Genomic DNA, 25,661 nt, shown 5'->3' with positions numbered 1-25,661 from the left:
AGAAACGGTATAAATACACTCATGTTGGCACAGACTCAGACACATAAACAAATGGGGGTTTGGAGACACGGCTCAGTGGTGGTTTTCAAGCTATGGGCTGCCCCACCCAGAGCTCCTCCATGGGAGGAAAGAGAACAGCGAAACAGGCTGTTTAAGCCCTGTGCCCCTGAGGGCAGCGAGGGGCAAGGCGTGTCCACCAGAGACTGCTCTCCGTTGTTTGTGCCGTGTAAAAGCTGCGGGGAAGAGACGCTGAGGGCAGGATGACGCTCACCCACTGAGCCCTAGGAACTCCCGATGGCTGCCTCAGCCTCCCAGCCATTTCTGCCGGATGCTTGTAAGCCTCTGGCTGGATGGTGTCTCTGCTGGTCATGCCTCCCTCCAGGCGTGGGAACACTCTGCCTGCTCTGGGCTGTCAGGAGCTCTGGCTGGATGCCTCCACAGCCCCTCAGGACATTTCTGCTGGAGTTTTGATTACCTGATCTGACGTTTTGCTCCTTCTCAGTATATCATGTATTTATTCTCTTAATAAACGTACTTATTCAAAACCAAAGGTGCTGTGGTGCTCAGCACCACCCCAAAAGCTGCCCTAGACAGATGAGGCGTTTGTACCAACCAGTGGATGAGGGCTTCCGCTCTCCACCCAGCTGCCCCACAGGGACAGGTACGTCCTGTGCTCGCTCAGTGGCCGGTCTCCTGCAAAGCATCTGCCTCACAGTCTCTCATACTCCTCGGGTCATGACTTCTGCTCCCAAGAATCACATTCCAAAATAAATTTGCTCGTGGGTCTTGATCTCTGTCTTCAGAGGGCTTGGGCGAAGACAACCTCTACACCCTTACTGACAGGTTCTATTTATTTATTTAAAAGCAGGGTCTCACAGTGTAGCCCTGGCTATCCTAGAAATTGCTGCAGGGATCAGGCTGCCCCCTAACAGAGAGCTCCGCTACCTCTGCCTCCAAATCCTGGGATCAAAGGTACACATCACCAGTCTGGTTTCTGTGTCCTTCTAGGTTGGTTTTCTTTGTTTGTTTGTTTGTGTTTGTTTGTTTCTTCTTCTTTTGGTGTGTTGAGACAGGGTTTCTCTGTGTAGCCTGGCTGTCCTGGAACTCACTCTGTCCACCAGGCTGGCCTCACAGATGTCTGACGGCTTCTGCCTCCCTAGCGCTGGGGTTAAAGGCGTGTGCCACCACTGCCTGTCTGGGATTAGTATGTTTAATGTGCACAAACAGTTTCCGAGGAGGGCGATTGGAAGTTAGGGTCAAAGACAAGAGAAATTGGTTACCGCAGGCCGGTGAGTTGGCTCAGCTTACAGTGAAAGCCTGATGGTCTAAACTGGGTCCGAAGTGGAGCGAGAAAACTGTCCCTGCAATGGCCTTCTTAGGTCCACACACATTCCCAAACACACATACACACTAATAAATCCACCTTCAGAGGAGACAGAGAGCAAGCAGTCACTGAAAGTGACAGATCTTGTCTGAGATCAGAGTGAAGCAGTAGGCCCAGACTGCTATATGAGGCCTGCGTTCCTGTTCCTGACAGGTCTGACAGGCCTGTGACCCTAGTCCTGTAATTCTCCCACGGCCTTGCCAGAGGCACCCGGTACACAGAGACAGTTTTCCTGCTGGAGACGGGGCTCAGTTGAAAGTGCTTCCTGCATGAAACCCCGGGATGCATCTGCAACACTAAATGTGATCTTCCTGGTTGTGCTTCGCTGTAGCCTCCTCGCAGGAGACTCAGAAGTTCAAGGTCACCGTTGGCTACTTATGGAGTTTGAGGTTAGCCTAGACTGGAGACTTGTCTTAAAGATTCTCTCTCTCTCTCCCCCTCTCCCTCTCTCTCCTTATTACTTCCAGGGTTGGACAAGAGCAGCTGTTGGACAAATGAAGCTCCGTTGGCTGCCGTTGGCTGCCGTTGGCTCTGGCTTCCCCTTTGCTGTGTGACCCTAGCTCCAGGTCACTCATACATGTTTGAGTCACAGCCTCCCTTCCCCTGCTGCGGGCTGCTTAGCCCCGGGAGGGGCCGCACATCTGGGGAAGAGACCCTCCCTTTACTCAAGCCTTGACTGCTGAGGGAGGCCTTCAGCTCCTGCCCTGTCCCAGCTGGGGAGGGTGGCTTCACATTCCGGGTCTTCAAGGCCGGGGACAGAGACTTCTCTGGCTGGATTCTCGGCTCCACCCTCAATGTCCATGTGAACCTGGGCCCCGGTCCTGCCTCCCAGCTGCTTCCCAGTTGTTCCCCAGTCCTGGCTCTGTGAACAGTTTTCCTTATTTCTCCTCCCCTGAGGTAAGCTCAGGGGCCAACCCTGCCCTCTACTGCAGCTGAGGTCAGTCCCTAGAAACAGAGTCGACTGGGGACTCTGGGGAAGCCGAGTCGACTGACGCCATGCCTGGGCCTGGGGTAGAAGTGGGGCCTGGGGTCCAGGAAAGAAGTGAAGAGTGGGTACTCTTTTTATTTTTCCAGACAGGGCTTCTCTGTGTAGCCCTGGCTGTCCTGGAACTCACTCTGTAGACCAGGCTGGCCTCGAACTCAGAGATCTGCCTGTCTCTTCCTCCCGAGCGCTGGGATTAAAAGGCGAGGACCACCACGCCAGCTTGGTGGGTTATTTGAGAGCACTTGGACTGATTGCATAGGGATTTATTCATTTTCTATGTACCACACTCGTGCCGGTTGCTGGGAAGGTCCAAGGTGGGCACAGGATTCCCTGAAGGCGGTGAGCAGCCATGGCAGTGAGCGGGACCCGAACTCACGCTCTTCAGCACTGAACCATCTCTCCAGCCCTTCGCAGAGGGTTTTGAACCCGGCTCAGCCTGCTGATCCTAAAACTCCACCGAGTCCCTGGGTCCCCCCCAGAGGATGAGCACCCCGAAAGGCTCGGATACGGTGGTCCTGGTGACCCGCCCCGCGCCCAGCTTCTGGCTAGGAAGGCCGCTGTGGGTCAGGACCCTCAGGCCCTGGGTGGGGGGTGGGGGCCGGAGGGGCGGAAGAGCGCCCAGCCCTCCCTGAACAAAGCCCGGGTGGGCGGCGGCCTGAGTCTCGGCACCCCGCCCCGGCGCGCACGGAGAGGCCGAGCATGGCGGGGGCCAGGGCGCCGCTGCTCCCGCTGCTCCCGCTGCTCCCGCTGCTCCCGCTGCTGCTGCCGCTCGGGATCCTGGCGCTGGCCGGGCGCGGTGAGTCGGGGCGTCCTGAGGGTGCCCCGTTCTGCTCAGCCCAGCAGACGCTCGCACGGGCCGGGCCCCTTCCCCAGCCCCGCCCGCCCGGGCTGCGCGCCCGGCGGCGGCCTTGGTGCTCTGTCCTCCCCGTCGGTGGGCGAACGGGGGTGGGGGTGGGGGGCGACCCACAGCCAGTCGGGGTTCCCGGGCTGGGCCAAGAAGTCGGAGCAGCAGGGGCCGCCTTGGCATCCGGCCTTCTGAAGTCCAGTATTTGGGTTGAGGAGGGGAGGGGGAGGGGGAAAGCTCGCGGTGGGACCGGACTTTGTCCTGTCAGTCTGTGGAGCTGAGCCCTTGCTCTCTGCGGGGCGGAGAACCCCGAGACGGATTCTGGGGAGCAACCGGGCCTCTTCCAGGGGGACTTTGTGCAGATCTTCCAGGGAGAGGGACCGACCCTGTCTTCAGCTGGGGCCTCCAGAGGACACCCCAACTGACTCCTTGACCCCCTCAGTTGTGCCTGCTGGTTGGGGCTTTGGGGGTAGGGTGGCTAGAGCAGCTCATGCCTGTGTGGAGGCTTTCAGTGGCCGAGACCCCGTCGCAGAGTGTTCTCTGTTCGGAACTTGGAGAGGGACCAGGTCAAGACACTGGCAGTTTCTGGGGACAGGCTGGGTGGGCTGCTGGTGTGAAGGGAGGGGGCTAGGGCCTCCAGTGGGGAGCAAAGCCGGGCAGTGCTGCGGTTTCGAGACAGGGTTTCTCTGTGTAGCCTTGCCCGTCCTGGACTCGCTTTGTAGACCAGGCTGGCCTCGAACCCAGACAACCACCTGCCTCTGCCTCCCTGAGTGCTGAGCTTAAAGGCCTGCGCCACCACACCCGGCTGCCACCTGAAATCTTAACTTGCTCCTGGGAGCCTTGTGCTGTGGGAGAGAGAGGAGAAAGTGGAGGAGGGAGCTCGCTCTTCAGCCTCTGTGAAGACAGGGGGAAGGGGGAGGAGGGGGTGGACTATGGGACAACGAAGAGAAGCCAGGGACGGGTGAACTAAGAGGGACACAGAGGGTGGCCCCGAGCCCGGGTTCCTGCCTTGGGGAAGTGAGTGAGTGGGGTTGCATTCACTGAGCCGTGGAGGTTAGGCTGCGGTGGCGCCTCCCTGCGGTGGCAGCGAAGAAGGGAGTAGGTGGCACGGCCAGGAGCAGCACTTTCAGAGTGGGAAAGAAAGGTTGCCATCTCGCCATCTCGTTCAGCTTCTGTCTTGGTCTCCTCCTCCGGGGAGCCTCCACTGCCCCCCCCCCCCCCCCCAGTCCTGGATGTCTGTGGGAAGCAGCCCTGGCCTTCACCTTCCCGACTGAGGCGAGGGGGGAGGGGAGGGGAGGGGAAAGTAGCTGTGCCCCACCCTGCCCCAGCTCAGGCACACACTTCCTAACTTATGGGCTCTAGAACCAGGGCAGGCTGGAGGCCTGGCCAGCACAGCACAGCATGGTTCTGCCTTCCGGAGCCAGCTTCAGCCCATTTGAGGGCTCTTGGCCTGGGCTGCACACCTGTCCACGGGGTGCGGAGCGTCTCTTCCCAAAATGGTGCTTTCGCTGACAGGAGTAGTGTGTGTCTACACACGGGGTCTCCAGCTGTTTAAAGAGCCCTCCTTGCCCATATCCAGCCTCCTGTGCTGGGCTCTTGAGCCTAGTTTACCATGTCAGATCTCCAAACCATGTGCGACTCACCCCGCCTCCACCGTTAAAGATCTGCACAGTCAGACCCAGCTGCTGCGGCCTTGGTCAGGAGGCTGCTCTGCTTGGGAAGTTGGTCTAGGCTGCCCGGTGGTGCTCCCAGGGTTCTGCCCTTCCATTCCTGTGCTGTTACCCTCTTCCCTGCCTCCTTGCTTGCACTGCAGCACCCTCACAGACTGTGTCTCTTCCTCCACGGTGGGGCAGGTGAGCAGGATGGGGCTCAGGATGGCCTTTGTCCCCTGTGTGACTCAGAGGACACAACCCGGACACCTTACCAGCCTCCTCCTGCAGGCCAAGCTGGTTCTGTGCCCCGCAGGCGGAGAGGTCTCCGGAGCGCGCCCTAGGCTGGCTGGCACTCTTGACTATGGGCAGCGAGCATCGTCCCACTCCCTGGTCCCTGCTGAGACCCTGGAGGAGAGGCTGGAGCAGCTGGAGGCCGAGGTGACTGACCTCAGAAAGCAGGCAAGTGGGGGCAGGTTGGCAGGGATGGGAAAGGATGGGCTTAGCATACTGGGAGAGAGGGAGGTTTGGCGTTTGGAGGCTCGGGGGACACAAAAATAGAGGGGGTTTGTTGTTTGCTTTGTTTTGTTTGAGACAGGGTCTCTCTACATAGCTCTGGCCATCTAGGAACTCACTGTGTAGACCAGGCTAGCCTTGAATTCACAGAGATCCACCTCCCCTGACCCTCAAGAGCTGGGATTAAAGGAGCGCACCACCACGACCAGCCTTTGCTGTCATATTTTTTTTAAGATTTATTTTTATTTTACATTCCTGGGTGTTTGTGTGTGCACATTTACCCTGTGTGTGTGCCTGGCACTTGTTGAGGCCAGAAGAAGGGATTGGGGCTCTTGGAACTGGAGTTACAGATCGTTATTAGCCCCCATGAGTGCTGGGAGCCAAGCCCAGCCCCCCCCCCCCCCCCCGTGTGAGCAGTCGGTCTCAGAACCACTGCGCCGCCTCCCAGGCAGGTGTTTTGGGTGTTCGTTTATTGTTTTTGCAGAGCTTGAGCTTGAACCCAGGTCCTCACACATGATAGGCAAGGACTGTGCCACTAAGCTCTTAGCATTTTGTTGTAAGAACACCTAGAGAGCTTCTTGCCTGACCTGGTCTTAATGCCTCTTCTTTCCGGAATGTGGAGGCTCCGGGGCGTGGGCTGCTGACCCAGGCTTATGCAGTCTTTCACGTGTCTGGCAAAGAGACAGGAACGCTGCCTCAGCGGAAGACAGCACCTGTGCTTAGGGTGATAACGCATGTAGTAGCAGCACCTGGAAGACTGAGGCAGGAGGGTTGACTTGAGTGTAAGACCCGGATGGTCTTTATAACAAGCAACTGCCAGCCGGGGTTTCACTCCCCGCTCCAAATTCCTCTTTAATTATGGGGGCAAGTTCTGAGCTTCTGTGTTCAAGGAATAGTTCTAGGTTCCCTGAAACAGGTGAGGACGCCCACCTCTGCTCGGGAGCCCTTCTCATCCTGCCTCAGTCTCTCTGTCTCTGAGAAACCGTCGGTGAAGGAAGCTGAGCCGAGCCTGCCCCTCTGCCTCTCCCCAGAACAGGGACTTGCGAGCCAGGGTGCTGCAGCTGGAGTCCTGTGAGTGCCAGGGGCCGGGTCGCTCCTGTCCCGAAGGAGCTCGCTGGGAGCCGGATGCTTGCCTGGCCTGCGTGTGCCGTGACGGGGCCTCACACTGCAGCCCCCGGCCCGACCTGCCCCACTGCCGAGGTCAGCGTCATCACACTCACTGCGCTACAGGGCCTGGAGGCGGCACGGGGTCCCCGGTGACGTCACTGTCTCCCCGCAGGCTGCAGCCACCATGGCCAGTCTTACGGTCCCGGGGAGACCTTCTCCCCAGATGCCTGCACCACCTGCCGCTGTCTGGTGAGTGCTTGAGGCCTGGCACCCCATGCCTGCCCGCTCTCGCCACCGGGCACTCACGTGCTCTGCCAGTTGTCTCATGGAGTCTAGGCGCCCAGACTCTCATCCAGGACCTCAGGATTTCAACACCCTGCTTCCTGGGGCTCAGTCTCCACACGCTTTCTGGGTTCCCCAAGCTCCTTGCTGGAATCAAGAAAGAAGAATGCAGACCAGCTGGAAGGCTGCCACAGCCACCGCCTAGGCACAGAGGCCGGTCACGGGCCACAGGCAGGAGAACAGGCAGGGTAACAGAGGGCAGGCTTGGGGCGCTCCCTCCTGTGCCCTGAGGAGAGCGGGGCAGAAGGAAGGCAGTGGTTTTGTGGAAGCTTTTTATTTGTCTGCTTGCCTGGCTGCTTGCCTGGCTGCTTGCTTGCCTGCTTGTTTTGAGACAGAGTTTCACTCTGTAGCACTGGCTGGCCTGGAACTTGCTATGTTGGCAGGATGATGTCAAACTCACAGACGTCCTTCCTCCTTGGCCTCCTGAGTTCATGTTTCTTCTTTAGTTAGGCTTGCGCAAAAGTCTGCATTGCTGACAGCAGGTGATTTTTACTCTATCACGTACACCCCACACAGCACTTGGGGCTTTGTTGTTCATGTCCCTGAGGCTGGCCTTGAAACCCCCCTCCTCTTGTCTCCGCTTCCACACGCTGGGATTCTAAGCGTGCCCCACCACGTTTGGCTTTTTATGTGTTTCTTGGCTTTTTCTTTGTTTCACGCTCTAGCCTGAAGCTTACTGACTAGCCCAAGTTGGACTCAGCTCCTAGCAGTCTTTCTGTCTCTGTCCACCGAGTCCCGGGATTTGTAGCATGAGCCACCATGTGGTCTGCTGTGTGTGCGCATGCGTGTGGCTGGCGCGTGAACCAAGAGCATTCGGAATGCTGGACAGCCGTCCCACCACTGAGCTGTATTCGCAGGCCTCTTTTTGAGTCATAGTCTTACTGAGTTGCTCGGTCTGGCCTTGGGCTCATGCTATAGCCCAGGTGAATCTTGGACTTTTGATCCTCCTGCCTCAGCCTCCAGGTACCTGGGATGAGAGAGAGACCTGTATCAGCAGGCCCGGCTGGGATGTTCTCATCCTTTAAAACTGTACAGTGTTACTTGTCTGAATTCCATTGCTACCGGGTGCCCTGCCCTTTGTATCCTGCCAGGAGAGGCATCCCGGTTGGAGGTCAGTTAGGAGGGACAAGGACTCCAGCCAGCCCTGGGAGAGAGACAGAGACTGAAGTCCTGGGAATCTCAAAGGAACACTGGGGCTGTAGTTCAGTGTGCCACATCTCAGAGTACTTTCCCTCATTGCCCAAACTGTATAATTCAAAGACGGACACACACACAGATTTCAGGTACACGCTTCCTCAGGACCACTGCTATTCTATATGATTGTGTCGTGTGTGTGCCTGTGCTTGTGTGTGTGTGTGTGACACTTTCCTCTCTCCTGTTGTAAATAAAGGCAGCACATGGTCTCAGAGTCACACCCTTGTCTGCTGCCTGTCAGAAAGATGAAGGGAAATATAAAACAGGCTGCCCAGCTCTTTGATGTAGTCCTAGGCATCTGGCTATCTTACTTAGGGACCTGGACCTGGTTTTGAAGGCTGCGCTTGGGGCTTGGGGGGGGGGGGCGCTGTTGAAATGTGGCATCCAGAAACCTGTGTCATCTCCACCTGCCAGGTAAGAGAATTATAGTCTAGCCTCTGCCCTGTTAATGTCCTTGCTGCTCTTCATTACCCCAGGCCTGGCCGTGCCTCTGGGCATCCAGGTCCGGAGCCTGCTAGACCTTTGCCCAGAATACTCCAGTGTGGGCTGTGGAGAGAGTTCAAGGGAAGGCTTGGTGTCTGCTCTGCAGGAGGGAACTGTGCAGTGCCGGGGGCCTTCATGCCCTGAGCTCAACTGTCTGGACAGCTTCACCCCACCTGGAGAATGCTGCCCCATCTGCCGGCCAGGTGACCCCCCCCACGATCTTACCCGTGTATCCCCTCAGCCCAGTGGGCACACTGAGGCTGGGGCCATGCATTCCCCTGGCGATGCCCACCCGTCCTGCTCTCCCTGAGCCCGTGTCGTCCTTTCAGGCTGTGAGTATGAAGGACAGCTGTACGAGGAAGGGGCCAGCTTCCTGTCCAGCTCCAACCCATGCCTCCAGTGCTCCTGTCTGGTGAGCGATGGGTCCTGTCAGTCACTGTTCGCCTGCGTCATTGAGAGTCTCCCTGCTGGACACCTGCCCGCCTGGAACACCCGGATGTCACACATAGTTACAAACACTGTCTATTGTAGAGGAGCCTGGTCCGGTGTGTGCCTGTGAGCTGCCCGCCAAGCCCCTGCCCCGAGCCAGTCCGGAGGCCTGGGCACTGCTGCCCAGCCTGCCACGGTGAGCCCTTTCACCCAGTCATTCGTGTCTTTAACACGTGTGGGCTGCCCGCAGGCTCATCTGTGCCCCGTGTGTGTGCGGTGCCCTGGGAGGGTGCTGAGCATTGAACTCAGGGCTCTGGAGGAGAAATTAGTGCTCTTATCTTCCCAGTCCCTGTGGCTTTTCTGTAGAGACCCCAGCAGGCTGTCCCACTCCGGAGCCATCCAGTCAAGACTGATGTTTGCTCAGTGGGCAAGCCGTGCTAGTCCAAGCGCCTTCCGGAGCTGCAGTCCCCGAGTTCTAGGTTTCCATTGTCTGTTAGTGGTTACCGGACACTAAGCCACTGCGCCTTAGTTTCTCCTTAAGGTGCCCCGGATAGACTGCTAGCATCTGCTTTGGGCGCCCAGGCACAGGGATTACCAGTAGATGGCGACCCTGAGTCAGTCACAGCAACACTACGAGCTTGTGTGGCGGGGGCAGAGACAGAGGGAGAGGCGGGGGGGGGGGGGCAGAGAGGCCGGGGCCTAGAAGACCAGGCTGAAGAGTAGTGAGGCCCTCACCCTGCCCGGGACACTGAGCATGCCTGAGAGTCTACGCTCTAGACGGAGGTAGGAGCATGAGAGGAGGGGGAGGGAGGCAAGGTGAGGCCCCAGATAAATCCCTTCAGCCTGTTCTCTGTCCCCAGCCTCAGGCTGCACAGAAGGTAACTCTCACAGGGACCATGGCCAAGAGTGGACCGCTCCTGGAGACCCCTGCCGAATCTGCCAGTGCCTGGTGAGTCCTGGGGCTGCCCTCGGACTGCCTCACCCTTCCCTGCCACCAGGCCTGCTAGAGTCTTGAAAGGAGACGGAGCTACAGTGGATTGCGTGTTGGGCCCTGCGAGCATGCAGCCTGCCGGGCTTCCTGTTTGCCTGCTCTGTTCAGCAGGCTGATCACTTTAGCTCCAGAAGCTCATGGATTCGTAGAGAGCAGACAGGGCAGGGCACACTGAGTGGCCAGAGCTCCAGAGAGAGGAACACAGTCGTACTTGGAGTAGCCAACCAGGTAACGCAGGGTCACTTAAGATGTGGCTGGCCAGGGCCACTCTGGGCTAGGTGTGGTGGCCTTTAATCTCAGTGTATAGGAGGCAGAGATAGGAAATTCAGGAAGTTGAGGCTAGCCTGGGCTACATAGTAAGACTGTCCAAAAAAGGAGAAAGGAATGGGAGCTAGAAAAGATCACCCTGAGTGAGCTATCCCAGAGGCAGAAAGACACACATGGTGTATACTCACTTGTAAGTGGCTATTAGACATATCATATAGGATAATCACACTAAAATCTGTACACCTAAGGAGCTAAGCAAGAAGGACCCCCGATGCTCAGTCTTCATTCAGAAAGGCAAACAGGATAGACATCAGAAGAGGAAGAAAACAGGGAACAGGACAGGAGCCACCACAGAGGGCCTCTGAAAGACTCTGCCCAGCAGGGTATCAAAGCAGATGCTGAGACTCATAGCCAAACTTTGGGCAGAGTGTAGGAAATCTTATGAAAGAAGAGAGAGACAGAAAGATCCGGAGGGGACAGGAACTCCACAAGGAGAGCAAAAACAAAACAAAACAAAAACCAAAAAATCTGGGCACAGGGGTCTTTTCTGAGACTGATACTCCAACCAAGGACAACGCATGGAGATAACCTAGAACCCCTGCACAGATGTAGCCCATGGCAGCTCAGTGTCTAAGCAGGTTTCCTAGTAATGGGAACAGGGACTGTCTCTGACATGAACTCAGTGGCTGGCTCTTGGAACACTTCCTCCTGAGTGGGGAGCAGCCTTGCCAGGCTACAGAGGAAGACAATGCAGCCACTCCTGATGAGACCTGATAGGCTAGGGTCAGGTAAGGGGAGGAGGACCTCCCCTATCAGTGGACTTGGGGAGGAGCATGGGAGGAGATGAGGGAGGGAGGGAGAGGTGGGGAGGGGATTAGGGAAAGGGCTAAAGCTCAGATACAAAGTGAATAAACTGTAATTAATAAAACAATAAATAAAAAAGAAAAAAGAGAAAGGATGAAAAGAAACAAAGGCAGGCAGGAAGGTTACCCATGGCCGTGATCCCAGCCCTTGGAATGCCGAAGCAGGAAGACCATGAATGTGAGGACAGCATGAACTACATAGTGAGGCCATGTCACAACTCTCCTCCCTCACAACAAACAAGCAAGCACAAAACAAAACCCCCCAAAAATGAAGAGAGGGGCAGTGGGGTAAGAAGGAATACAAGGGCTGGAGAAATGGCTCAGAGGTTAAGAGCACTGCTTGCTTCTACCAGAGGGCCTGAGTTCAATTCCCAGCAGCCACATGGTGGCTCATAACCATCTATGATGAGATGATGAGATCTGATTCCCTCTTCAGATCAGTTCAGGTGTACACGCAGGAAGAATATTAATATTGTAATCTGTTTACCTATCACACACAAAATGTTATTTCTACATGCAACCAGCACAGAATATTAGTGAGATGTTTTGTATTCCTTCTTTTTTTAAAGTATCATTTAGTTTATGTATACAATATTCTTCCTGCATTTTTTTGAGACAGTTTCACTTCATAGACCAGACTGGCCTTGCCTCCCTGCCTCTGTCTCCCAAGCGCCGGGCCTAAAGATGCACCCATTACAGCTGGCCTCCCTTGTCTTTAATTTGGTGACTATACATGTGTCTGAGTGTGGTTTGTGGGGTGCGGTCCCCGGAGAGCTCGTCAACAGCAGATCTCTGGAGCTTCGGCTCCAGGTGGTTGGGGTCCGTCCGCCCTTTTCCTCTGCTGAGCCATCCCTCCCTCCGGCATCCAAATCTGATTTCATCTTGTGACGTTCTCCTTATGAGTGTGTCCGAGTCTGAGTTCCCCTCTTTGTAGGGCACTAAAATCCTACGGGCTTTCTGTGCCGCCCCAGCTCTGAAAAATGTCACGTAGCCTTACATTTATTTATAACGGCTTCGGGCCTTAGTGCACGCGTGTTCCCGGCCAGCTCTTGCCAGCAATGTTAACCCTTCATGTTAATCCACTCTGTCATACGGCTCCTTACCTCTCCTCAGGTTCATATACCCGACTCCCTCACACCTTCTGCTTCTTTCCCAGAGTCCCTGTCTCTCCAGAAAGATAGTGCCTGCCTATCCTCTCTTGCCTCAGCTTTATTAACCAATCAGAAGGCGATGGAGAACAATGTTTGCTAAACACTGAGGCTGATAGACCAACGTCTGTGCTCAGCTGTGCTCAGCTCTCTGCTGGGACAGAAATCAGCGTTTGAGCAATGCCAGGACAACCTTTATACTGCACAAAATCATCCCTAAGTCATATTGAATTAGGGAGACAACCTACCTCAGCGATACCCGACTAACTGCATCTTCACCAACTCTGTTTCCAAGAGAGCACGTTCTGAGGCGCCGGGGGCAGCGCTTCAATGTCCAGTTCTGGAGGGATGCATTTCATCCCAGAGTGGACGGCTCGGGGTCTAGCACCATTCATCTGTCTTGGCTGGACCCTGAGGGTCTCTCCTGTGCCTACCCCTGCCAGGAGGGCCACATCCAGTGCCGCCAGCGGGAGTGTGCCAGCCTGTGTCCGTATCCTGCCAGGCCCCTTCCTGGCACCTGCTGCCCGGTGTGTGACGGTGAGTCAGGAGCAGAGTGCTCACGGCTGGACCAGCAGGGGTCATCCATGGGGCCTGCAGAGAATCTGAGCGCCTTCCCCCACCAGGCTGCTTCCTAAATGGGCGGGAGCACAGCAGCGGGGAGCCTGTGGGGTCCCAGGACCCCTGTTCCCGCTGCCACTGCGCTGTGAGTATGGCTGCCTGGCGGGTGGGGGTGCTGGCGTCCGGCCTGCCCGTCCCTGCTGACTGGGCCCTGTTGGCAGAACGGGAGCATCCAGTGTGAGCCTCTGCCCTGCCCACCCGCACCCTGCAGATCCCCGGGCAGGATTCCCGGGCAGTGCTGCCCCGCCTGTGATGGTGAGTCGGGGTGAGGTCACCATTCACCAGGCACCGGCTTGGGACAGGCTCTGTACAGAGGGGAGGTGGGCTTTGCTCTCCTCGCACCCAGGCCTACCGAGTCCTCACCTCCACGGCACACACATGGTGGGATGCAGGCAGGACCTCCTAGAGGGCATCCCCAGGCCGTCCTCCTCAAGATGGGGATATATGCTTCCTGCTCGGCCACTAGTCCTGTCGCCCTGTCCCCTGTCCTCCTGTCCAGGCTGTAACTACCAGGGACACGAATATCGGAGCCAGGAGAGCTTCACCCTCCAAGAGAGCGGCCGCTGCCTTCGGTGCCTCTGCCAGGTGAGTGGGTGTGCCTTCTGCCAGGTCTGTGCCAGTCCTCACGGGCCTCTCACTTGGCCTCTTCCTAGGCCGGAGAAGTATCCTGTGAGGAGCAGGCCTGCCCGGTGGCCCCCTGTGCCCGCCCTGCGTCTGGCCCCCAGCTCTGCCCAGGTGTGTATGTGTGCCCTCGGGGAGCAGCTGCTTCCGGGGGTCCAGGGGCGAATGCCCCCCTGGCAAGGAGGTCTACTGAGTATTTCAGCACTGGTTCAGGGGCTGTGAGCCAGGACCCCGCAGGCTGGGAAGGACCGGGGTGGAGGGAGGTATTAGGGTGCCGTGTGAGTGTGACAGACCTCCTTGCTGTAGCCTGCGTGCTCAATGGTGAGGAGTTCGAGGAGGGCGCCCAGTGGGAGCCAGATGGACAGCCCTGTACTGCCTGCTCCTGCCGCCATGGGGTGCCTGAGTGCGGGCCCGTGCCCTGCCCGCCGGCGCCCTGCCAGCACCCCACCCAGCCGCCTGGTAAGCACCCGCTCCATCTCCGTCCTCCCCGGCTGCGACCAGCCCGCCCTGACCAGCCTGCTCCACCCAGGTGCCTGCTGTCCCAGCTGCCAGGGCTGTGCCTACCGAGGCCTGGTGTATGCCAACGGGCAGAACTTCACAGATGTGGACAGCCCTTGTCACGCCTGCCGCTGCGAGGTACCAGCCCAGGCCGCCCCGCAGGGCCCCGCTCCTGGGCCCGTTCTCACAGCCTCCTCCCCGCTCACAGGGCGGGACTGTGAGGTGTTCGCTGGTCAACTGTCCTTCCACAACCTGTGCCACGCCCCAGAAGGGACCAGGCCAGTGCTGCCCCAGGTGCCCAGGTGGGACCAACAATGCCTTCCAGAGCAATGGCCTGCAGGAGCAATTTTGGTCCCTCCCAGGGGCGGGGGTGGGAGGAAGCGGAGATTTGTTGCCCTCTGCGACCCCCCCTAGGCTGTCGCCTCACGTTTCCTCTCAGGTGGGCTCACCGTGTAACAGCTTCCTGCAAAGGGGTCCCTGTGCGCTCTGGGCACACGCTTGTCCTGGGCACACGCTTGTGTGAGCTTTTCTCCTCAGCACCTCAGAGTCGCGTGTCCCTCTCCATCTGCAAGCAAAGGGACTCAAACTTTCCTCCCTGTGGGAGCCCTGCCTCCCCCCATGGTGGGAGACAGCTCCAAACTGGAGCCTGGACCCCTGGACACTGACTGTCGCCTGAGCTCTGGTCTCCGCTGTCCGCTCAGACTGAGTCGTGGAGACTCTGGTGTTTGTGGATGGGGAGCGCTTCCCTCACCCGAGAGACCCGTGCCAGGAGTGCCGGTGCCAGGAAGGCCAAGCTCGCTGCCAGCCTCGAGCCTGCCCCAGCGCCCGCTGTGGGCACCCCCTGTCCAGCACCTGCTGCAGGGCCGACTGCACAGGTGAGGTGGCCCGGCTGGGGGGGCGCCCGGGTGCAGGCCAGCGGCCCACAGCTCCCCCTCTCCAGGCTGCGCCTTTGGAGGGAAGGAGTACCCCAACGGAGCGGACTTCCCGCACCCCACCGACCCGTGCCGCTGGTGTCGCTGCCTGGTGAGTGGGGGGGGAGGGCCTCCTCGTGCCAGCCCCGCGGCTCCATCTGTCCGTCCCCCGCAGGGCGGCACCGTCCAGTGCCTGGCTCGCCGCTGCCCGCCGCTGCCCTGTGCCGAGCCGGCCCTGCCTCCGGGAGAGTGCTGCCCGCAGTGCCCAGGTTGGCACCGCTCGCCAGCCGCCCTCCCTGCGCCTCCTCCTGCCCCGCGTGGCCTGACGCGCGCCCTCCGCAGATGCCCCTGCTGACTGCCCGCGGCCGGGGGACACGGCCCCCGACGACCCCTGCAGCCGCTGCCTCTGCCTGGACGGCGCCGTGGCCTGCCAGCGACTGCCGTGCCCCCCCGCGCCCTGCGCGCACCCGCGCCGGGCCGCTGCTGCCCCTCCTGCGACGGTACCTCGTTTGTGGCGACGCCCCTCTCTTGCCATCCCCTAGCCCTCCTTCAGCCGCAGCCCCCTGCTCCCCTCTCACGGTCTCTCCCGCCTGGGTGGCCTGGGTGGCACGGCCTGGCGCCAGCCACCGCCCCTCTCCCTAGGCTGCCTGTACCAGGGGACGGAGTTTGCCAGCGGGGAGCGCTTCCCGGCCCCCAGCGCCACGTGCCACGTGTGCCTCTGCTGGGAGGGCAGCGTTAGCTGCGAGCCCAAGGCGTGTGCCCCCGCGCATTGCCCCTTTCCCGCCAAGGAAGACTGCTGCCCTGCCTGTGATGGTGAGTGGGCACGGGGGGCACGCGGGGGCACACGGGGGCAGGGGGTGCTGATGACAAAGCCCGGCCAGCCTCCTCTCCACTGCCCAAAAGCAAAGCAAGAGAGTAAGGTGGAGCTCTGAGTTCGAGGCCAGCCTGATCTACAGTGTGAGTTCCAAGACAGCCAGGGCTACACAGAGAAACCCTGCCTCAAAAACAAAAACGATAAAGAGAGAGAGAGAGAAAAGCCCTGTGCTGATGCACTCTCTCCCATCACTGGAACAGTCTGGGGGCGTGAACTTGAGCAGATTACCCACTGAGCCCAGTTTCACTACTGTCACTCCTGTGTTACCTTGGCAGTTTTCACTTTTTGACACAGGCCTCATGTAGCCCAGGCTGGCCTCCAAGGTGCCACGCAGCAGAGGATGGCCTTCGCCCTGCCTCCTCCACCTCCCAAACGCTGCAGTCAGGGCTCCAGTGGCAGCACATTGATTCTAGCATCTTCTACTGAACGTGACTTTAGTTACGAAGTCAGGGTCCGAGGTGCACACGCCAGTTCAGGCGCATGTTGATGGAGGTGGGGGACAGCTGTGTTCCCGGGAGTGAGCTCAGACTGTCAGGCGTGTTGGCGCGCGCCTCTGCCCACTGAGCCATCCCACCACCGGCCACCTAGATGGATTAAATGAAAAAGAAAAATTAGACTTGTCATGAATAGAGGATCGCCGTTAAGATGAACACAGCTAAAGCACAGTCCGGGGAGTGGCGGCCACGTCTGTCATGCCAGAGCTGAGGTGCTCTAGACAGCGAGGTCAGGAGTTCAAGGCCAGGCTCAGCAATGTGAGATCCTGTTTCAAACAAAAACTCTGTCTCTCTACCTCTCTATCATATATGTGTGTGATTTTGTGTGTGTGAGGGAGGGAGGGCCACGTGTATGGTGAATCCAAGAATCCAAGCACTGTCCACTCTCTGCCTTTTTTTATCTGAGACGCTGTCCTTGCTGAACCTGGAGCTAATCAGGCTGGGAGCCAGCAAGCCCCGTGACCTTCTGGTCCCTGTGTCCGCCACGCTGGGGCTGGGGGTGTGCAGGCGGCCCCGTCTGGCTCTTTGCTTGCTTCCTGGGAGCTGAGCTTGGGTCCTGTGCCTCTCATATCAGCCTGGAGGCAGCAGGGTGCTGGGGAGGGGCTCTGGCACGGGGCTCGGCGCCTTCTGTGAGTGGCCTCCCCAGCATCTAGCCCTCTGGGCAAGGCCTTGTGAGTCCCCTCTGGGTGGACGCCAGGGACTCTTGCGGGGTGTGAGGGGCAAAGCCTGCCTCGGGCCCCCCCAGACCTCATCTCACCAACCCTCCTTTGCCGGAGTCTGGACCCGGGCCACCCCAAGACTCGGAGGTGCCAGGTCAAGCTCGGGGCATGACTGCTTCCCTCCTTTTGTGCCCTCTCTGGGTTCCCTCTCTGACAGGCTGTGAGTATCTGGGGGTGTCCTACCTGAGCAGCCAGGAGTTCCCCGACCCCCGGGAACCCTGCAGCCTGTGCACCTGCCTTGGAGGCTTCGTGACTTGCACCCGCCGGCCCTGTGAGCCTCCAGGATGCAGCCACCCGGTCACTGTGCCCGGGCACTGCTGCCCGACCTGCCAGGGTAGGAGGGCCTCTGCCTCTCTCCTGCTGGGGCTCCGGGGAGCTAGGCACCAGTGGGCAGGAGGATTGCTGCAACTCAGCCCTGAGGGAGACTCTCTCTCTCTCTCTCCCCCAGAATTCCCATATGCGTGCCCTGGCCTCTTGTCTACCCCCACCTTCACCTCCCCATTGGCCCTTTGTGTCCTAAGCTTCCTTACTCTTAAATTGTCTTGCCGCCTTCTCATGTCACCTCCTGAACACTGAGGCTCCCATTGCCACAACCCAGCACGCCTGTGCCGCCCTGCCCTTCCCCGAGCAGGTCCCCGATTCATACCCACCGCCTACCAGGCTCTTCCTACATGCAAATCTGCAAACCCCTGCAGCCTCGGTGATAAACTCCCCCCAGCCCCCTGCCCCCGCCCCACTCCCCTCCTTCGGGGTGATGAAGGGAGTCCTCATCATGGCTGTGTGTGTGTGTGTGTGTGTGAGTGTGTGTGTGTTCACGCACCTGACGGCTCTGATGACAGTGGCCTTCCCATTGTGCTCCCCTCTCTGCCAGGGTGCCTGTACCACGGGGTGGCTTTGGCCCTCGGAGAGAGCCTTCCTGACCCTCTTGACCCCGCCTGCTCTGTCTGCACTTGTGAGGTGAGGCGAATCTTTGGGGCCCTGGCTTCTTCTCGCCTGTCGTCTTCCTTTCTGGAAGGAGCTGTCTGCGCCTAGGCTGCAGACATGTTTTGCTTGGGACATCTGGCGGGACACAGCTGGGGTCAGGTCTCTCTGGCAGGGAAGGGGGCGCCATCAGCTCGGCCGGGTGCCCTCTCTCCCCAGGAAGGCTCCATGCGCTGTGGAAAGAAGCCGTGTCCTCCGGCTCTCTGCACATGGCCCTCCCCAGGCCCCTGCCTCTGCCCTGTCTGTCGCGGTGAGCAGAGTTCGCCACTCCTGTGTGCTGGCATGGTGCCCGCTTCCTCTCCTTCTGCCAGGTCTGAAGTAGGGCAGGGTGGCCCAGACCTCCCACAGGAAGTGTGTCTCCCACAGGCTGCCTCTTCCAAGGCCGGGAGCACCCGGATGGGGAGGAGTTTGAGGGACCCGAGGGCAGCTGCCAGCGCTGCCGCTGCTGGGTATGTGTGGGCAGGGGTGTGTGGGGGCAGGTATGTGTGGGCAGGGGTGTGGGGGCAGGGGTGTGTGGGGGCAGGTATGTGTGGGCGGGGGGCAGGGGTGTGGGGGCAGGTGTGTGTGAGGGCAGGGGTGGCCCCGGCCCTGGTCCAGGTCTCCATGGCGAGCCGCTGATCTGCGCCTCCTGCCTGCAGGCTGGCCACGTGAGCTGCGCCAGGCTTCAGTGCCCGCCTCTGCCCTGCTTGCTTCAGGCCACCGAGCCAGGGACCTGCTGTCCTCGGTGCACAGGTAGCCCTGGCCCTGCAGCCCTCCTTCAGCCCTTTCGCCCCAGTCCTTGGCTGCCCCTAACTGAAGTCTAGCCTTTCCCTCCCAGGCCAGCGTGCCCTTAGTGGCCGTCTGTGCCCTCTTAGTCCTCCCCCTCTTCCCAGTCCTAATCATGATTAGTAACATTTATTAGCACTGTGCATACAATGTTGCAGACTCTGAGCCAGGCGCTCCATACACACACACACACACACACACACACACACACACACACACACACACACTCACACAGACACCGTATCCATGCCACACCCCCTACACCTCCACAGACACCCACAGCGTGCCCCCTGCAGAGGCTGCTGGTGCCCTCGCCTCTTGCTGACCACGGGTGGGGTTGGGGGGGCAGAGCTGCAGCTGTCAGGCTCAGCGCTCACACCTGCCTCGGCGTGGGGAGGAGCACCCCGAAGGCAGTGTCACAAGGGCCTCATCACTTGTGCCCAGATCCAGTGTGTCAGCGTCTGCGTCCAGCCCTCGATGCCCCGTACTAGGAGCCCGGGGAGGGAGGGAGGGAGGGAGGGAGGGAGCTCTCCCTGGCAGCCACACCTCCCTGCTCTCCTGCTGAGCGGGGTGTTGGTGGCAGGAGCTGCAGGGTGGCGGAGCCGGCCACCGGGCATGGCTGCCAGCCGGGAGACTGCTTGTCCTGCCCTGTTCTTGTCTCACCTCAAGGCTGTGAGCACGAGGGCAGGAAGTACGAGCCTGGGGAGAGCTTCCAGCCGGGGGCAGAGCCCTGCGAAGTGTGCCTCTGCGAGGTAGGAGGGGGCAGGACCACAGGGCCGAGGGGAGGGGCGTCTCAGCCCAGGGCTGAGAGGGGAGTGGGCATGGCCCCTGGCTGGTCTTTGGGGGGGGGGGTCAGGGGTAGAGAGCAACGCCAGGGAAACTGCCCTCTGCTCTCAAGGGAAGGGTGAGGGCTGGTCAGCTCAGTTGGCTGAGGGCCTGCCTCCCATGCACAAGCCCCGGGTTCAGCTGTCAGCACCACATGCACAGGGCGTGGTGGCACATGCCTACAGTTCTAGCACTGCGGAGGTAGAGGCAGACGGAGCAGGAGTTCGAGGCCAGCCTGGGCTAGGTGAGACCCTATCATTAAAACCAAAAGTAATGGTGCCATAGGTCAGGAGACAGGCAGTGGCGAGGAGGATGGTGTGAAGAGTGACAAGTTAAAGGTCACATGACGGTGCGGGCCCCAGAGACTTGAAAGAGTAAGGGACTCGGTGTCCGGATTAAGAGCAAGCCGGCCTGCCCACAGCACCGTAGACAAGAGTGCGCAGACGGTCCTGGTCCGGGGCTCAGCCTCCAGGCCTTGGGCTAACCTCTGCTCCTTCCTTCTTGCAGCTGCAGCCCGAGGGGACCCCCAGCCTTCGCTGCCGCCGGCGGCAGTGCCCCAGTCTGCTGGGCTGCCCGCCAGGCCAGCTTGTCCCGGCCGGCCCCGGGCACTGCTGCCCCACCTGCGTGGGTGAGTCCGGGGACGCGGGGAAGCAGGGCCGCACCCCCGGGGCAAGGCGAGTGCCGGCCCCGCTGCCGCAGCGCTGCCCCGCCTGGCGCGACGGCCCTGGGAGCCCTCGCCTCCGGGGGTGAAGGCCGCTGGGCCGCGTGGGGAGCCTCCGGGCCGCGGCAGCCCGCGCGGGCTGTGGAACAGCCTGGCCGGCAGGGGGCGCTGCGGGCAAAGCCAGGAAACAACAACATAAAATAATTTAGAAGGACGCGTGGGGGTAAAGAGTCAGGGTTTTCCTACAAATATCGTAAAATAGCGCAGTTGCGTCCTGGATCTCACGCTGGGGTCCACTCAACGCAGCCACCATCTTTGCCGTGGGAGCCGGGGTCACCGCCGGAGCCCAGCCCTGCACGCTCGTGCACGCTCCTTGGACAGGGTCCCCTGGGCGGCTGCCCGGCCCTCTGCTCGCTCTCCAGGCTCTTAGTGTGAAGGCGCGCAGCTCTGTGGGGACACGCACGTGGCGCCTCGGTTGTGTTTAAGCTAGCGCTCGGGGGTATTCTGTCCGTCACCTAAAACCGTCGCAGCCTTCCGTCGGGAAGCTGTGTCCTCACAGCCCTCGCTGGGGCGAGAGGGCGGCTCCCTATTAAGCACCTCGTGTATGCGCCACCCCGCTTGCTGTGTCTAATAAAGCGCGTCTCGTTTAGTTTCCACGGCGACCCAGTCAGGTAGAGTGCTATTACTCCCCTCCACACGTGAAAACGGGAGACTCAGAGGAAAGTAATCTGTCCGTCTGTTGGTGGAGCCATGACCCGGAAGGCCTCGTCACTGCTGCCTCTGGCCAGGCTCTATGAAGCGAAGGGGCAGGGCGGCCTGGCCGTGCTCCGTGCTGAGAGCATGCTGGGGGCGCCATGCTGCCCGTGGCCAGCCCCGGGTCCAGCCCGCCCCTCCCCTTGCCCTGGCAAAGTTCTCCCAAGAGGCCAAAGGGGCCGCTCCAGCAGCACTCGCGCCGAGACTGGCTTGGTGACGGGCAGCTACCACTGCTGCGGGGAGGACCCGCCAATTCACAGGTCACTCCTGTGAACTCCAAACTCTTTGTGGGGATGTGGTCCCCTGGGACCGAGAGCCCTGCAGGCAGGGCTGGGTCTGCAGCTCCTGCCGCCGGCCCCTCCCCCTCACTCTGGGCCCTTGCCTTCACAGAGGCTCTGAGGAACTGCACGGAGGACCTGCGGGGGTCTGAGCTGCTGCCAGGGGACCCCTGCTACACCTGCCGGTGTCAGGTGAGTCCCCGCCCGAGGGCGCGCTCAGATCCACCCGGTCTGTGAGCTGAGGCTGCACCTCGTTCCCTCAGCTGCTCCCGAGCTCCTGCCCCTCCCCACGTCCTGTTTACACCCCCACAACAGGACCTGACATGGCTCTGCACGCACCGGGCCTGTCCTGAGCTCAGCTGTCCCCTGTGGGAGCGACACACAGCCCCTGGCAGCTGCTGCCCCGTGTGTAAGGGTAAGTGGCCAGCCGGAAGGGGGGGTGAGGCCGGAAGGACGGCCACGACTCCTCCTTACACCGTGCGGTGGAGGCCCTCCGTGGGTGCCCAGCGAGGCAGGCCTGACACCAGCAGCAAACATGGGCCCGTGAGTGGCAGCGCATCCTTGTTCCGGACAAGGAGCTGAGGCCTGGGCTCCTTTTCCGCCGTCTGCAGCGCCGGGGCGCGCTCGTGGGAGGCGGATGGAGATGGAAGAGGTGCTGCCAAGACCCTACTCAGAAGGTCATGGCCTGTGCCACAGGGAGGACTCCCACTGTGACACCAGGACTGCGGCACCTCTTCATTGGGGTCTGCTGACAGCTCAGAGGTCTATCCCTTATGGTCCCGGTGGAAGCATGGCGGCCTGCAGCAGACGGGGCGCTGCAGCGGGAAGAGAGCCACGCGGGGCCTGCCTTGAGCTTCTGAAACGCCAACGCCCACCCCAGGCACCCGCCTCCATCAAGGCCACGCCCCCTGCCGCTGGGTTACACCCGCTGCTCCGGGCCACGCCTCCATGGCGCGGCTCCGCCTGAGCCCGCGGGCGGGTTCCCTTACTCTGGCGCCGTCTGGCTTCTGCAGGAACCCCTGACCAGTGGTGCCTGTCTTTAGCGGGCCGTGCGTGTCCGCATGGCCGGCTAACGCTGCCTAAAGCTGGCACACGCCGAGGGCCGTGCCAGAGTGAGGCGCGCGAAGGCGGAGGGAGGGTCACACGCGAGCCCGCCCCCTCCCACGAGCGCGCCCCGGCCTCAGCTCCCTGTCCGGAACGGGGACGCGCTGCCACTCACGGGGCCCGTGTGTGCTGCCGGTGTCAGGCCTGTCCCCGCTCACAGGGCGGGCGCAGGCAGGGCCTCCGGGGTCGTGGCCTGCGGCGGCCCCGCCGCCCCGGCGCTGAGCCGCGCCTCGTTTCCGCTCAGGCTCCGAGCAGTGGTGCGCGCACCAGCGCCGCCGCGTGGCCTCCGGGGAGCGCTGGGCCGTGGACGCCTGCACCCGCTGCTCCTGCGCGGCGGGGGCGGTGCGCTGCGAGAGCCGGCGCTGCGGGGAGCTCGCGTGCGGCCCGGTGAGTGCGGTGGCCCGGGCGCGCGGGGCCTGCCCCTCCCCCCGTGGAGCCGGGTTCGAGGCCCCGGTGCGGCGGGAGGCCCGGCCCGCGCAGGGCCCGTGTCTGACGCGTGTGCCCCGGCCAGGACGAGGCCCCCGCGCTGAGCCCCGGCCGCTGCTGCCCCCGCTGCGTGCCCCGGCCGGCCTCCTGCCTGGCCTTCGGAGGCTCCCACTACCGCACCTTCGACGGCCGCCTGCTGCACTTCCGGGGCGGCTGCAGCTACGTGCTGGCGCGGGACTGCGGGGGCCAGGACTTCAGGTGCGCGCCCGTCCCCCTCCCGGCCGCCGCCCGCCCCGGCCTCCCTGACCCCGCTCCCACCCCCGACAGTGTGCACGTGACCAACGACGCCCGCGGCCGCAGCGGCGTGGCCCGGACCCAGGAGGTGGCGGTGCTGCTGGGCAGCCTGGCCGTGCGGCTGCTGCCGGGCCCGGCGGTCACGGTGAGGCTGGGGGCCGGGGTCGGGGGAGCGCCAGCCCCGCCGGGCCCGGCACGGCCCCCGTCTGCCTCTCCGCCGCAGGTGGACGGGCTCGCCGTGGCCCTGCCCTTCCTCCGGGAGCCGCTGCTCTACGTCGAGCGCCGAGGCCGCACGGTGACCCTGCACGCCCAGCCTGGCCTCCAGGTGCGGCCCCGGGCTGGAGGGGGCGGCGGGGCGGGGGGAGCCCGGCGCAGAGGCCCGAGCACCGGCCCCGCCTGGGCTCGGCACGCGGGTGTCGAAGGCGGGAGCCGGTGGGCCCGAGCCCCGCCTCCCTCGCAGGTGCTGTGGGACGGGCAGGCCCAGGTGGAGGTGCGGGTCCCCGGCTCCTACCGCGGCCGCGCCTGCGGGCTGTGTGGGAACTTCAACGGCCTGGCCCAGGACGACCTGCAGGGCCCCGACGGGAGGCCCCGGCGCTCGGAGGCCGCCTTCGGGAACAGCTGGAAGGTGCGTGGCGCGGGAAGGCGGGGCAGCTGGGCGCGGGCCCCGGGCTGTGCCGGCGGCCTGCGCGGGAGCTGCGGGGCGGCAGCGAGGCCGGCGCTGGGAAGCCCTGAGCCCCGCTGCGTCCCTCGCGGCTGCGGCGCCTGGAGCGAGCCCTTCACCAACTCTAGCCTTAGGCTCTCTCTGTAAGGGGGCGGGGTGGGCCTTCGTCACGGGGTTGCGCCATCTCGGTTCTTGAGGCTCGTGCTGGGCCCCGACCTGGGACAGTCTTCTCCCAACTTTTGTTTTTGGAGACAGGGTCTCGTGCAGCCCAGGGCTGGCTCTGGAGAGCAGGCTGGCCTCGAACCCACAGAGATGCGCCTGCCTCTGCCTCCCGTGCGCTGGGATTGCAGGCGTGCGCCACCGCGCCCGGCTTTACCGGTTCTTGAGAACCAGATTGCAGGCCTGCGGCCTCCGTTCCTGGCCTTTTCCTTTTTGACACAAGTCTCGCCGCACTGCCCAGGTTGGCCTGGACCGTACTGCCTGTCCCAGGAGCCTCCTGCCGGCCCCCTAGGCGGGGTCACAGGGTGTGTGGCCCACTATACGAGGTTCTTGGAGCTTTCCGCCGGGCGGGCGCGGTGGCGCACACCGTGACCCCAGCGCTCCGGGAGGCAGAGGCATGTCTGTGGGTTCGAGGCCAGCCTGGGCTACAAATGCAGGCCAGCCAGGGCTTCACAGAGAAACCCTGTCCGGAAAAACCAAACCGAGACGCTCTCATTCGCAAGTACTAACTCTCCATAGTAACGCGCTTCGTTTAGGCGGCGTCGCAGACGCGCACAGGCCGCCCTTCTGCCCTCTCGGACCGGCGAGGTTCGGGCTGTGCTGAGTCTGCGGCAGGGGCAGGGCCCGCTCCCAGCTCGGCCGCTCTCCGTGTAGGTCCCCGAGGGCCCGGGGCCCGGGCGGCCTTGCCCGGCGGGCCGGGAGGTGGACCCGTGCCGGGCCGCCGGCTACCGCGCCCGGCGCGAGGCCAACGCGCGCTGCGGGGCGCTCAAGGGCCCGCCGTTCCGTCGCTGCCACGCCGTGCTGCCGCCGGAGCCCTTCTTCGCCGCCTGCGGCCCGGGGCCCGCGGCCGGCGCCTGCCTGGGCGCCGCCCTGGGCGCCTACGCCGGCCTGTGCCGCCAGGCGGGCGCCGCCCCCGAGGGGAGGACCCCGGCGCCCTGCGGTGAGGGGCGGGGGCGAGGGTGGAGGGCGGGGGCGGGGCGAGGGGACCGCTGAGCCGCCCCTCGCTCTGCCCGCAGTGCCGGGCTGCCCCGCGGACCGCGGCTTCGTGTTCGCCGAGTGTGGACCGCCCTGTCCCCTAACCTGCTTCAACCGGCACCTGGCCCCGGGGGAGCTGGCGGCCCAGTGCGCGAGGCCCTGCGTGCCCGGCTGCCAGTGCCCCGCGGGCCTGCTGGAGCACGAGGGCCACTGCGTCCCGCCGGAGGCCTGCCCGCCCGTCCTGCTGGCCGGAGACTAGCCGCCGCCCCAGGAGCCACGCCCGGGGCCCGGGGAGCGGGGCCGGCCTCCCCGCCGCGCGGGAATAAACGCCACTTTGCCCGCCACGGCCAGCGTGTGCTTCTTGCCGGGGGCGGGGCCGGGTGGGCGGGGCCCGAGACCCCGCCCCGGTCTCTGAGTGGATCCGTGGGAGACCTGCAGCGCTGAAGCGCCAGAGAGATGCACCGACTGACTTCCTGCTGCTTCCCTCTGGCCCAAAAGCTCGTCTCCTCTTGGCCACTCTGCGAACTGCTGACACAGGACTCTAGGGAGACAGGAGAAGCCCAGCTGCGTGTGCATTTGCCCCCCCCCCCAGGGCCTTAGAAACCCCGTGTGCGTGCGCAGCTGTGCGTGTCCGCAGCCCCCGGCGGCAGCAGGTGCTCGTGGAGACAGTAAAAGCAGCCCACCAGGACGGCGCTGCGGGGCGGGGAACATGGTTTGCCAATAGCAAAGTCCAGGCTCTGAGTTCTCTGCCTTGTGAGCTGTGTGACCACGGGAATTTTAAA

General features: G+C 62.1%; 1 protein-coding gene across 1 annotated transcript; it reads left to right on the top strand.

Annotated features, from left to right (window-relative positions):
• Positions 1-3,066: 3,066 nt before the first annotated feature.
• Positions 3,067-25,223, top strand: Kcp (kielin cysteine rich BMP regulator). The gene is given in 37 exon segments (XM_055608175.1): positions 3,067-3,165; positions 5,179-5,324; positions 6,410-6,578; positions 6,658-6,734; positions 8,611-8,707; positions 8,834-8,916; positions 9,036-9,129; positions 9,794-9,882; positions 12,646-12,739; positions 12,826-12,905; positions 12,982-13,075; positions 13,320-13,405; positions 13,474-13,555; positions 13,748-13,900; positions 13,971-14,077; positions 14,148-14,241; positions 14,641-14,814; positions 14,880-15,119; positions 15,193-15,324; positions 15,327-15,350; positions 15,493-15,663; positions 17,095-17,271; positions 17,809-17,894; positions 18,078-18,168; positions 18,285-18,367; positions 18,557-18,650; positions 19,353-19,435; positions 20,016-20,136; positions 21,313-21,392; positions 21,516-21,615; positions 22,549-22,691; positions 22,816-22,988; positions 23,058-23,169; positions 23,248-23,349; positions 23,485-23,649; positions 24,559-24,844; positions 24,921-25,223. Coding segments are annotated over 37 exon segments (4,497 nt in total). The 5' UTR covers positions 3,067-3,068; the 3' UTR covers positions 25,139-25,223.
• Positions 25,224-25,661: the final 438 nt, after the last annotated feature.

Source organism: Psammomys obesus, unplaced genomic scaffold, assembly GCF_907164565.1.
Source record: "Psammomys obesus unplaced genomic scaffold, mPsaObe1.curated_primary_1811, whole genome shotgun sequence".
In the NCBI taxonomy this organism is placed as follows: domain Eukaryota; kingdom Metazoa; phylum Chordata; class Mammalia; order Rodentia; family Muridae; genus Psammomys; species Psammomys obesus.
Note: the sequence above shows the minus strand (reverse complement) of the source record. Positions and strands in the feature narration are given on the sequence as shown.